Below are 13,254 nucleotides of genomic sequence, written 5' to 3' on the forward strand. Positions count from 1 at the left end.
ATTTTCTCTTTTGTAGCTATGTCAAAGAGTCAGTTTGGACACGGGAAGAAAACTCTAGATACATTTTTCTGGATAAACGAGGTAACTGGAGAAATCACCTACCCCCAGCAGAAGACAGACGCACCCGCAGCGTCACCAGCTCCTTTCCAGAAGCCAGGGGAGGGACCCAGATCTCAGCGCGGGGCCCTGCAGGGTGCTCCTCCCAGCACCCAAGGCGCGGCCGGCACACTTGCGCAGAAGGCCGCCCCTCCACCCCCTCCTAAAGCTGCACTGAAAGACGTTGGCTCTCGAAACTCCTTCCCAGCTCCGCCGCCCTATCTCCTGGCCAAAGATGGAGCCCTGAGCCCCTCGCCGTTCTCTGCAGTTCCTGTCACCATCTCGCCGCCAGGAGGCGCTGGGCCACCGTTCAGCCCCCTTGGGCCAGCCCTTCTGCCGCAAGCCTCTGCCTTTCCTCCCAGCCCTTCAGGCCCCTGGGGCTTCACCTGCAAGCTGAAAAACATCCTTACTGGGAATAACCGATTTTCCTTTTGAGCCTGAGCACAAACGCCTGACCACGCCCTCTAAGCACCTTGCTGAACCATTGTCGCCTGGCACCAGTTCCTTCACGTCATGAAAGACCGGCCTGCCTACCCGAGAAGCACTAAGGACCCTTGGCAGAGTTCTTATAAGAAAATGCCCGGTGCTTTCAAACCCCATATAAATTTAACTTAGATTTTGACACTTTTTTTTTTTTTAAGAACTTCCTTTACCTCTCAAGACATCTTGGTATTTTTAACTCTGGGATTCAAGAATTTGGTTCTACTGTCAGCTGCAGAGTAATATGCCTAGTTCCCAGCCAGAGCCTGAAGGATCCCCACCTTGGCTGAGATAGGAATAAGCCAGGCTGAGTGGGACTCGAAGGCCTGGTGTCTTTGGGCGCAATCTAGGGCCACCGGGGCTTCGGGGCCGCATTGAGGACTAGCCTGGACTCTGATCAGAAAGGGGTTAGAACTGGATCTGGGCGGTGGGGGGCAGCCTGGGGCCAGGCAGACTTTGGGCGAAGAGCCTCCCCAGTTAGAATAGGGGCTGAGCGATGCTCTGGTGGGAAAGTGGGCAGCCTCTGGGCCCTCGCAGGAGTGAGTGACTCCTGCCTACTGACGTGATCATGCTGGGCAGGAGGTGCTAAGTGGAGGCTCTGAAACACCTTGTCCCAGCCTGAGGACCCCAGGAAAGCCCAGTTCTCTGGGCTGGAGAAGAAAGGCCTGGGATCCAGCCTCCATCCTCTGGCCAATGACCCTCTGACACTGCCAGGACCCCACCTCTCTTGCCCTCAGTTTCCCTCCCTACGTGATGTGGGAGTGAGCCAGCCTGTCTGCAGGTCTGCTCAACTGCACAGTCTGCAACTGTGTCCCCAGAAACCAGGACTGGGTGAGGCCCCCAGGACACAGAGGGCCTGGAGGTCAGGTCGCAGGTGGGGTCAGCTGGTCCCAAGGGCATGGCTGAGCGCGGCAGAGGGCAGGGGCCATGAGCTCCACAGGGTTGAGGGGAATGACCAGTGTACAGTCTCCAGGATCCCTGATGGATGGCCTTGACAAAGACCTCATTGTCATGGTTAGGGGTGCTGGCCTTTCAGGCAGAGTTGTTGCAGCCAGGCCCCTAGTCCTGACTTTGCAGGAGCTCCTTAGCCTCACTCTATCTAGCCCCCGAGAGTCTCAGCAAGTGTCCCAGGGATGCCCAGAGAGGTTCAAGCTCAGCCTGGGACAGGGACCAGGGCTCTGTTTATACCAGCAGAGTCCCCAGGGGAACAGTGACTATTACTAATCCTGTGGACAAACCGCCCAGAGCCCTTGGAGCATAGCATGGCTTGGTCTTTTGCCTCATGACCTGGCAGGGCCTCTTCTGCTGACCGTGTTCATGTGACAAAAGCTTGGCAGAAGTTTCCTGTCCGGGTTGGTCTGACTGTCCATAGGGTGTCTAATCTGGAAAGTTAGCCAGCAGTGAGTGTAACCATTATCCCCGCACCTCTTCAAGCAAGGGTCCTGCAGTTAACAAGACCACATAGTTCATGCAAGGTCTGCACCACAGGCTAGTGTGTGTGTGCGCATATGCGCACACACGTACGTTAGGGGGCATGAAATGGGGGAAGGAAAAACAGAGATCTGTGGGTGGAGCGGTTCCCTGGTGGCCCAGTGGTTAGAACTCCACACTTCCACAGCAGGGGGTACAGGTTCGATCCCTGGTCAGGGAACTAAGATTCAGCAACATGACCAAAAAAAAGAAAAAAAGATCTGTGGGTGGTTTTCAAGTCAGAGTGGAGTGACGATCACAGAGCTGTGAAGGCAGGGGCTTCTAGTTTCTATTTCCTTGTTACAGCGATCTGCATTTCTACTGACGGCTTAATTCCTTCAGTATTTTTATGACCTCCTTTTTTATCTCCGGGCCTCCCGAGATCGGAGAGGTCTCTTTCATCATTTGGTCTTTCAGGGAGATTCTCTCGTTCTTTTAATCAGTTTAGTTTTTAGTTTCTTCCTTTTCCTTACTTCTTGTCTCTGTGAATTTAGAAATAACAGTTACCTACTCTGGTCTTGAAGGGCTGTTTTTATGTGGGCCCATCCCTGCGTAGCCTGTGTGAGTCTAATATTTTTGGTGTGAGCACGTTTTCAGTATGTCTGCCTGTTGCATCTTTCCTCAGTGCGTGCGAGCCATCATCCCCCGGATAGGAGGTGTGGTTGTGGTTGGTGGTACAATGACCGGAGCCTGCCCTGGATGTGGAGTGGGGCCTCCTTTTTGCTTTGTGGTTGTCACGGCCCTGTCTGGGAGCAGGATCTGCTTCCTACTTGTTAGGACAGAAGCCTCCAGGTCTGGTTCTAAGCTGTGGTGTGAGGGAGGTGGGGCTGGAATGCTCCTGCTGGGAGTGAGTGAGAGAGCCAGTCGCTCAGTCGTGTCGACTCTTTGCGACCCCATCATGGACTATAGCCCGCCAGGCTCCTCTGGCCATGGAGTTTCCCAGGCAAGAATACTGCAGTGGGTTGCCATTCCCTTCTCCACGGATCTATCTTCCTGACCCAGGGATTGAACCCCGGTCTCCTACACTGCAGGCAGACTCTAACCGTCTGAGCCTCCTGAGAGACAAGCTGCTGAATATTCCTCTGCAGGATGTGTCCCCTGGGAAGTGTCTCCACAGTGTCGCCATCATCCGTTGTGCACGCTCACAAAGTACACTTGTTGGCACTGCCCCTCAGCCCGCCTCATTTGTGGAACCGCCCATTCTCACTCACGGGAACACTGACAGTTGGCCCAGGAGTTTCTCAGGCACTGTGGTTGCAAAACTGCAGGTGCAGTTGTGTTTGAGTCTGGCACCAGGCCTGCTGGAGTCAGACACCTGGACCCGCTGTGGGAGCTACGGAATAAACCCGGACCCTGCTCGCCTCTGGGTGTGCGCCCGCAAAGCCGGCTGCTGCTGGTGTGGGACCCGCCCCAGCCTGGGAGCACCAGGAATGCACTCAGATGTCCCACAGCCGCTGTGCCTACAAAGGCAAACAGCCCCTGGGAACTGGCTCAGATTTCAGCCCCGCCTCCATGTGTGGGCAGCCTGCTGGCTCGAGTGCTCCCAGAGTGGCTGGCAGCAGAGCTGTGTGCCCTGAGCACACGGAGCATGAGGCTGATATGGTGGGGACGCGCCCCTCTCTTCGCACGTGTGTTAACGAGTCCGTTCTATGGCAGACTCGAGCTCTGTCCTCTGCACCCCAAACTGTGGCCCAGACCACATTCTAGTGTCAGCAGGCAGGAAACCCCAGTCCTCTCCTCCAGTCTGTCTGCTGAAGCCGGAGTTTCTGCACCTCAGCCCCCATGTGCAACAGTAGATGTGTGACTTGGGTTGGGGAGTGCAGTGAGGTGGCCAGGACCGCCTGCTGATCGCTCTCTCTGTCCTGCCTGCCACACGCTGGCTGTTCTACCCTCCTCTAAGCCTCTGAAACTCCTTCGCAGTCCCAACTGATCTCCCTGCCAGTGAAGGGGCTTCCCAGAATGAGGGAACCTTTCCTCTTCCACAGCTTTCTCCTAGGGGTGCAAGTCTTGTCCTTTCTTCCCCCTTCGTCCATCCTACTTGCTCTTGGAGGGGCAGATAAAGTGAGTTCCCAGGGCCACTGTCTACATGGATGGTGTCATGTCTCTGTCACACCTTCTGACGCCTTCCTGCTGTTCGTCCTTCTCACCCGGAAACCCTGTCTTATGCCTGCTGACACCTGGTCTAGGCCAGTGCCTGAGGTGGTGACAGAAAGAACTGACCTCCTGAAGACTAAGGGTGAAATCCAATGGCTCCTTCCCGCGTGGCCACGCCCTGTGCTGAGCCGGTTTCCCCAGCATGAGCTGCTGTGGTGGACTTTGGGGCAGAGGTATACAGATGTTACTTCCAGAACACTTGTAGCCACTGGTGGGACCCAGTTCACGGCCTGGCCCAGCTACAGCAGGGACAGTGGGGGCTGCCTGAGCAGTCTGGACTGAGGGGCAAGGCCAAGGCCACTGCCAGGTCACTCAGGAGGAGCAGAGGGGCACCACCTCTCCTGGTTCTCACAATGGTTACCCAGAGCCGGGTAAAGTCAGCCCTGACCCCCCGCTGACCTGTGTGCACCATTGTGGCCAGGACTGACACGACTGACCCCAAGGCGCTCCACCCTCATAGGACCATCGCATTGCTGGACGTGTAGGGGTCCTGCCAACGCCTGGTGCTGACGTGGGGGTGGACGCTCCCAGAGCTGGGGGTGCTCCCGCCCGCGTGGACGCCTCAGCCCTTGGGGTGCCTGGGTTCTAATCCCACGTCCCCTGCCTGCTGCAGACAGAAGGGCCTGGCGCCAAATCTTCACCCTATAGTTTCCCTGTATGAAACATGTCAGCTTAGAGAAAAAAGTCCCTAAAGTGCTCTGTAACAGGGGAGGGTTTGGAGTGACCAGTAGAACCAGGTTGCAGTAGCTGGGATGTAGGCGGGGAAGAGGGTCCCCTGGTGTCAACTCAGGTCTGCTCTGGGCACTGGCAGCTCCACTTCCTCCTCCTCTTCCAACTGCTGAGGAGCAAGAGGCACCTGGGCTGGTGGCCAAGGACCATCCAAGGGAGGGCTCTTTTCCAGGGTCAGATTCACTCAGGGTGAGGAGGAGCTCCAAGAACATGCCCTGGGCCTCCTTTCACAGATGGGGAGACTGAGGCCAAGGGTTAGCAGTTTCCAAAGGTGAGCTGGCTCTTGAGGCAGCCATGGCTCCTCTTGCCCAACTGTCCACCCCTCAAGGCCCACAGCCCTCTTGTGACTCAGGGAGGCTGCCTGGAGGAGGAGGATTAGAGAGAAAGGAGGCGGGGCCTTGGGAGACCTGTCCTGTGGACAGTCATGCCCCTGGATGAACACTTCTCTGACGGGACAGCCTGGGCAGAGGGTGCACCCCTGGATGAGCTCAGGGCTCAGGTTCCTATGGAGAGCTGAGGATTCAAGGTTAGAGGAGTCTGATCCTGTCCTAGCTTTCAGTGGTGGGAGAGAAAGTTTTTCCAGAACTTTTTTGTTAGATTGGGAGAGGAAGTCAAATAGGCATAAACAGGCAACGATGTTTTTGTAAATTCCTTTATGTTGAAATAGTTGTAAACCATTAATGAATGAGAAAGTGATGATCTGGTTAACGTATTATTTATTATGTAACAGTTCTGAGACAAAGTGCAATTCAAAACATATTACTGAGGATTCTGTATTAGTTGATCTTAGAAATGGCATAATCCAAACTTATTTTTCCAATTTTTTTTTTTTTTGGCCATGCAATTTGTTAGATCTTAGCTCCCCAACCAGGGATCGAACCTGTACCCTCAGTGGTAAAAGCACTGAGTCCTAACAACTGTTCCACCACTCAAGTCCCTCCAGTAAATCTTCCTGTGTAACCTCTGAAGAATGTTTCACTCCCATTATTTGGTTCTGGAAAACTTTCATAGGCAGCAACATTTTTACATTAGAAAAAAAAAAAAATAAGTACAGTTGTTAGGCACAGGTTAAAAGGGGTGGTATGCATAAATTATACTAAATACAAATCAATACTTATTCAAACACACATTTGTACTTTAACCGTTCAAATAATCAATTTTAGATAAATTTAAAAAATGCTTCTAGAATTGATTTTAACATCTGCCTTTCTAATACTTTATGGAAAATTTCCTTTATTTCTGCAGCAGTAAGAGCCTCAAAAATGAGTGTTACAGACCTGGATTCACCTTGTCCTTTTGAGAAATAAGAGGAAGAGGTTTGGGATCTGGTAAAAAGAAAATATTGTCCTAAGGGAAATATCTGCAGAGGAGCCCTGTGTCTACAGAGCTTGGGGCTGGGTTATGGGTTCAGCGAAGTCCACACAACTGCGGACAGGAGGTGACTCGGGCGTTTCAATCTGTGCTCCAATCACTGGAAGACCAGGGTAGAGAGGGGTGACAGATCCTGAGTGGTCTGAATCATTTCAAACTGGACCCTAATTGGTAGAACTCTTTGAGAAACAAGGATTTTTCTGGGTAGTGTCTGTCCATGAAAACAAATCAATTACCTTATTCAATGATTCAAAAAAAAATTCACTGTCTCTTGGTTATAGGCTGCTGACAATTACAGTATCTTAACGGGTAGGAAAACTTTGTTTTTAAGAAACTTTTTATTTTGTATTGGGGTACAGCCGATTAACAATGTTGTGATAGTTTCAGAGGAACAGAGAAGGGACTCAGTCATACATACATGTACCTACTGAAAACTTTAAATCCCCTGTCACTGGATGCGCTTTAACAAACTGTTGCAGATGGCTTATGATAGCGTCAATATCGTACGTTCATTCAGTGACTTTTTCCCATCTACTCTGTCTTTAGGCAAAATTCGGTTCATGAATTTGTGCCACCCATGTCACCTGTTTTAAGATGGCACATAATTGGCTACAAAGTATAGGTATGTGTACTGATACCATGTGATATAACCATAAAGTTGCATGTTGAATTGCTGCATGTGGAAATGAGTTCCAAGACTTCAGAGCTATACTGAATGAGACCTGTTTATACTTACCAGTGTTCACTCATATATATAAAAAAAGAATATATATATATATATATATATATATATATCTTTCATGGAGGTAGAATCCTCCATTTTCATACCACTACAAATATGTTCTTTCTAACATCTTTTCTGCCAATCAAATGAACACTATCTGGGGAGGAATAAGAAACCATTGGCAGGTAAAACCTTTTAAAAACAAGTTTCCTAATAGAAATTAATTTAAAAAGTCTACTTCCAAAGCAGCAATTAGAAACTCTGTTCCTGTAACATGTAAATAATACTGTTATATCAAGTTGTGGATTTTAAATAAGTATAAGTTTCTTATCTCTTTAAAAAATAATATAGATTTCTGTGTTATTTAATGGCTTCTCCATTCTTCCAATTCCAAGGAATACAAAGGTCTCCATCCTGCATGACAGAGTAGAAATGTGAAACACAAAGGTGCATCCCTTGTAGGTAAGGCAGCGATTGTTCTAGAAGTCTCTTACAGCAATCCACCATCTGTATACTAGAAACGCTGGGCTCCTTGTAAAACCTTTCCAGAGAGAATTTCTTCGTGGAAGCCTGCATCAATTCATCTTCAATGACCTTCAACCTGTTATGTCAAAAACAAAACATAACGAGTTCTACAAGCTATAACCAAATAAAACAACATAAAATGAACATAAAAAGAACCCATTTTTCGTATATCGGGCTGTTAGTTTCTACTCTCAACACTGAAAATGGTTCTTCCATTTTTGTTTTTTTTTAAATATTTACTTATTTGACTGCACTGGGTCTCAGCTGCGGCATGTGGGATCCTGTTCCCCAACCAGGAATCGAACTTGGGCCCCCTGCATTGAGGGCACACAGTCTCAGCCAGTGGACCACCAGGGAATTCCCATTTCTTAAAAAAAGTCTTTGGAGCATACTTGATTTACAGCGTTGTATTTGCAGGAGCTATAGGGCAACTAAACTGAGTCACACACACACTTGTCTCTACTCTTTTTTAGATTATTTCCCCATATAGCTTATGACAAAGAGTGTCGAGTATTGTGCTCTACATTAGGTCCTTGTTGATTATATAAATTATATATATCTTAATATATATCTTAATCCTAACCACCTAAATTACCCTCTCCCTTCAGTTCAGTTCAGTCACTCAGTCGTGTCCGACTCTTTATGACCCCATGAATCGCAGCACGCCAGGCCTCCCTGTCCATCACCAACTCCCAGAGTTCACTCAAACTCATGTCCATCGAGTCGGTGATGCCATCCAGCCATCTCATCCTCTGTCGTCCCCTTCTCCTCCTGCCCCCAATCCCTCCCAGCATCAGTCTTTTCCAATGAGTCAACTCTTCACATGAGGTGTCCAAAGTACTGGAGTTTCAGCTTTAGCATCATTCCTTCCAAAGAAATCCCAGGACTGATCTCTTTTAGGATGGACTGGTTGGATCTCCTTGCAGTCCAAGGGACTCTCAAGAGACTTCTCCAACACCACAGTTCAAAAGCATCAATTCTTCAGCACTCAGCTTTCTTCACAGTCCAACTCTCACATCCATACATGACCACAAGAAAAACCATAGCCTTGACTAGATGGACCTTTGTTGGCAAAGTAATGTCTCTGCTTTTGAATATGCTATCTAGGTCGGTCGTAACTTTCCTTCCAAGGAGTAAGTGTCTTTTAATTTCATGGCTGCAATCACCATCTACAGTGATTTTGGAGCCCCCAAACATAAAGTCTGCCACTGTTTCCACTGTTTCCCCATCTATTTCCCATGAAGTGATGGGACCAGATGCCATGATCTTCGTTTTCTGAATGTTGAGCTTTAAGCCAACTTTTTCACTCCCCTTTCACTTTCATCAAGAGGCTTTTTAATTCCTCTTCACTTTCTGCCATAAGGGCGGTGTCATCTACATATCTGAGGTTATTGATATTTCTCCCAGCAATCTTGATTCCAGCTTGTGCTTCTTCCAGCCCAGCGTTTCTCATGATGTACTCTGCACATAAGTTAAATAAGCAAGGTGACAATATACAGCCTTGATGTACTCCTTTTCCTTTCCCCTTTTGCCATAACTTTATATTCTAGGTCTAAGTCTGTTTTGTAAATTACTTTATTTGTATCAGTTTTTAGATTCCACCTGTAAGTGATAGCCTATGATACTTGTCTTTGTCTCTGACTTACTTCACTTTCTCTGATCATCTCTAGGTCATCCATGTTGCTGCAGATGGCATTATTTCATTGTCTTTTACGCCTGAGCAATATTCCATTGCTACATGCACTACATCTTTACCCATTCCCCTATCGATGGGACATTTTGGTGCCCTCCATGTTTGGCTATTGTAAAGAGTGCTGCAATGAACGCTGGGGTGCATTCATTCCTTTTCAAAGGATGGTTTTCTCTGGATACATAGGTTTCTTCTGGGTGATTCCGGGAGTGGCACTGTTGGATCATATGCTAGCTCTAGTTTTACTTTTTATTTATTTATTTTATTTTTTATTTTCCTCATTGCCTCTTTGTTCAGGTCTTTATTCAAAATTAGCTGTCCAAAATGATTTGGCATTTATGGAATATACAAATTTAAGTTTATGCAGCAGCCTTCTTTTCCTCTGAGGTGGGTTTCTTTTCTGTGGGCTTCTTTTCAGCTGCTGGTTTCTTGGTCCCTGCAGCCTTTTTTCCCACCACAGGCTTCTTCAGCATCTTATCACCAACAGGCTTCTTTTCTTTGTTTCCCACCACAGGCTTCTTGCCCTGAACCCCCTTCTGATCTGATTTGGCTTCCAGTGCTGCTGCTGCCTTATCCATGTGGATTTTGTGATTCTTGGCCTGCCGAAGAATGGTGTTCCGGCGCATGGTCTTTGCCTATGGGTTAAGCTTCAACATGATTCTCAGGTTTTTCAGTGGATTCTTCTTCAGGACTCTGCGATGAATCTTCTTGCGTGGTGCTCGGAGTGCTCTTTGGATTTCTGGGCTTTTCAAGATTCTGCTAAGGCCTGTATTGAGCATCTTGTGCATCGGGAGGTTGTAGTTACTCTTGAGGGAGGCTGCTTTATGCCAAGTGCCATACAGCTCATCTAACTTTCGGAAAGCACTTTCAGTCCAAATGCAGAAACGTCCCACGTGACCACCAGGAGCAAGTTTCAAAATGTTCAGCTTGCTTACATCAAGCAGAGTAATTCCAGGGATGTTTCTGAAGGCCTTGATGATCCCATTGTCCTCATTATAGATGATGCAGGGTCCCCTGCGCTGGATGCGGCACCGGTTTCTCATTTTGCCTTTGCCGGCTCTCATTCGCTGAGAGGCGTAGACCTTTCTGATATCATTCCAGGCCTTAAGTTTCTTCAGAAGCAAAACAGCCTCCTTGGTCTTCTTGTAGCCTTCAACTTTATCCTCCACCACCGAAGGAAGTTCAGGAACTCCCTCTATATGATGACCTTTAGACACGACCAGCGCCGGTAAGGCTGAGGCAGCCAGTGCAGAGCAGACGGCGTATCGCTTCTGCGTCGTATTCACTCTGCGGTGCCAACGTCGCCAGGTCTTGGTTGGTGCAAACATGCGGCCCCCACGACACATATTTCCAAAAGCACCCTGACCGGAACGGTGAGTCCCGCCACCTCGAACCCTGGGAATTCGAGCCACAGCTCTGCCGGTACCCCAAAACTCAGCACTGGTTTGATGACCTGCTAATTCACTGACAGCATAGGGCTGTCTGTTGTTTTTGCGCAAGTTGGTGTGAACAAAGTTAACAATATCGGGTTGAATGGGAGCCTTGAACACAGCAGGCAAAGTGACATTTTTGCCAGATGACTCCCCCTTTTCGGAGTACACTGCTATCAGTGGACGAGCACACACCATGGCGGGGAGAGGAGAAGGCCACACTCCTCTCACCCTGGCGGCTCCCACAGGAAAAGCTAGTTTTACTTTTTAAAGAACCTCCATACTGTTCTCCACAGCGGCTGTTACTAATTTCCATTCCCACCAATGGTGGGTGGAGGAGGTTTCCTTTTACTCCACATTCTCTCCAGCATTTATGGTTTGTAGCTTTTTTTGATGACGGCCATTCTGACAGGTGCAAGGAGATACCCTGTAGTTTTGATTTGCTTTTCTCTAGTATTTCGCGATGTGCAGCATCTTTTCGTGTACTTTTTTCTTAAACAGTTTGAGATTGGCTTCTTGAAAGTCTGCCCTGTTTTGACATCTCTTTCAACTACCTACTGCAGGACATTTCTTGAAGGCAGGTGTCATTTACAGCCCTGCAGGCCTTGTGAATATTAAGTGTCCATCAGCACTGGTTGGAAGCTGTTGTTATGAGAAGTGGCCACACAGGCAGCAGCATTTTTTCATGCCCAATTCTGCTTCCTCAGGCAACCAGAGCCCTAGAAGTTGTGTTTCTAGGTTCTAAATTGGAGTGGAAAGTGCCTGAACCAACACGGAAGGGCTTGTGTCCCATTACTTTTTTTCCCTTACCTATCACTCTCCGAACAAATCTTAACCCCAGCAAATCGCTGATGCTGAGGCTGCTGTCGTGTGTAGGTGGAGCGACTCTAAGGAAGGAGCTTGGAAGTGGAAACCCTACCACCAGGCAACATGGAGACAGGGTGACTTTCCAAAGCTCTTCCAGCACAGAGCCGTCCAGCATTTGTGGGCAACAGTAGGCTTGGTGTGGGTGGAGGAGGGCCAGCCTGGATCTGAAGAGTGAGGTTCCATGCACTAAGGACGAGGCCCTGTGGATCCAGGGAAAGGCTCATTTGCATTCCCATCCTCCCACCTCCCTCAGCCAGGAACAGTCCACCCTCGGGACCCACGCCTGCTCAGGCCCATCGGACGTGACACCAGCGTAGCCCGTTAGGATAGAGGGGTCGAGGATAGGCAGTTGTATTTTTTCTTATCATGGAATTCGTATTTTCTACTGGAGCACAGTTTATTTACAATGTGTTTCTTTTATGTCACACCAGTTGACTCAGTTTTACATACACATACATCTTATTCTTTTTCGGGTTCTTTTCCCATATACGTTATTACTGAGTGTTGAGTAGACTTGCCAATGCTGAACAGTAGGTGTGTGTTAATGATCTATTTTATATGTATACTAATGTATACGTTAACTCCAGCCCCCTAATTTATCCCTCCACCCCACCTTTCTGAATACCTAAATATTTTTAAATATTAGACTAGATTAGAATGGTAAGACAGGAAGAGGGCTAAGAGTACTCACTCTTCTTTCCTCTTCATGTTCTCTCTTGCCTGTTGGGCTTTGGTGAGAATAAACCACTGGAGGTTTGCTGGATCACAAAGGACTGGGATGTTAAAATGCCCGAGTTCATGCAAGCTTGGGGCATATCTGTCACTGTAATAAAGTATACATAAAAGGAAAAATCAGCCATCTCTCCATCCCCTAAGTTCCATCCCTGAAGGAATGGTTTTATTAGTCTGATTAATGGAAAAGGAATTCATTAGGAAAATCTACCTTAAAGGTAGAGCAAAACTGCCATGAAGTTTTGCTGTCCCCAAAGAGAAACATTTTATCAGGATGACCATATCCTTCCTGTGGCCTTCCTCATCTGTAACATGGGGGCAGAAACCCACTCCATGGTGAGGTTCTGAGAGCTAAAGAGAGATAATGCATTTAAGTTCCAAGCACAGTGCCGGAAATGCACACTGCTGATTTCACATTAGTTTAATCCTATAGTTTTCCACAGGACTGACTTGCCCTGTAAGTGGCAATGTTATTTACAGAATGTTCAAGAAACTCAATCTTTCTAATCCTCTCACGTTGACTTCTCTCATGTGTAAAAAGTGTTGCCAATGGAGGTAGTAACATTCCTTTCTTTAACTGCTAAGAATCACATACGGAAATACAAAACAATTTCATGCAATACATATACAACTGGTGTGAGTAAATGAAAGTAACAGTTTCAGATACTAACCTGTTAAGGATCATTTGTAAACCACGCAGACTTCGAGGGTGAAAAGGTATTCGACTTTTCAAGAGTCTATTATAGAACACGTCAAGAAGAGAGTAATATTCTTCAAGTGTCAACACTGGCTGTAATTCTTCAATATAAACAACTTGGATGCCACCGAGAAGATAGCTTATTTGGTCCTCCAAATGTGTCAGCCTCCTCTGCAGGTCAAAATAACTCGGTAATCTTTCAAAAAGCTACAGTATTTAAAAAAGGAAAAGGAATATTTAGTTTTGTTACTTTAAGAGTCCAAATTTAGGACTCCAATCAATGGTATGA

At 47.7% G+C, this 13,254-nt stretch overlaps 1 protein-coding gene and 1 pseudogene across 1 annotated transcript in view; both read right to left on the bottom strand.

Annotated features, from left to right (window-relative positions):
* Positions 1-7,384: 7,384 nt before the first annotated feature.
* The window catches only part of TCAIM (T cell activation inhibitor, mitochondrial), a 36,951-nt gene continuing 31,081 nt past the window's right edge, over positions 7,385-13,254 (bottom strand). The window contains exons 9-11 of the mRNA XM_052639063.1: positions 12,940-13,172; positions 12,228-12,359; positions 7,385-7,625 (exon numbers count right to left, since the gene is read on the bottom strand). Coding sequence (XP_052495023.1) covers positions 7,385-7,625; positions 12,228-12,359; positions 12,940-13,172 — 606 coding nt within the window. The remainder of the gene's footprint in view (positions 7,626-12,227; positions 12,360-12,939; positions 13,173-13,254) is intronic.
* LOC128046880 (60S ribosomal protein L4-like) lies at positions 9,546-10,888 on the bottom strand (annotated as a pseudogene).

This window comes from Budorcas taxicolor, chromosome 1 (genome assembly GCF_023091745.1).
Source record: "Budorcas taxicolor isolate Tak-1 chromosome 1, Takin1.1, whole genome shotgun sequence".
NCBI classification, from domain to species: Eukaryota; Metazoa; Chordata; class Mammalia; order Artiodactyla; family Bovidae; genus Budorcas; species Budorcas taxicolor.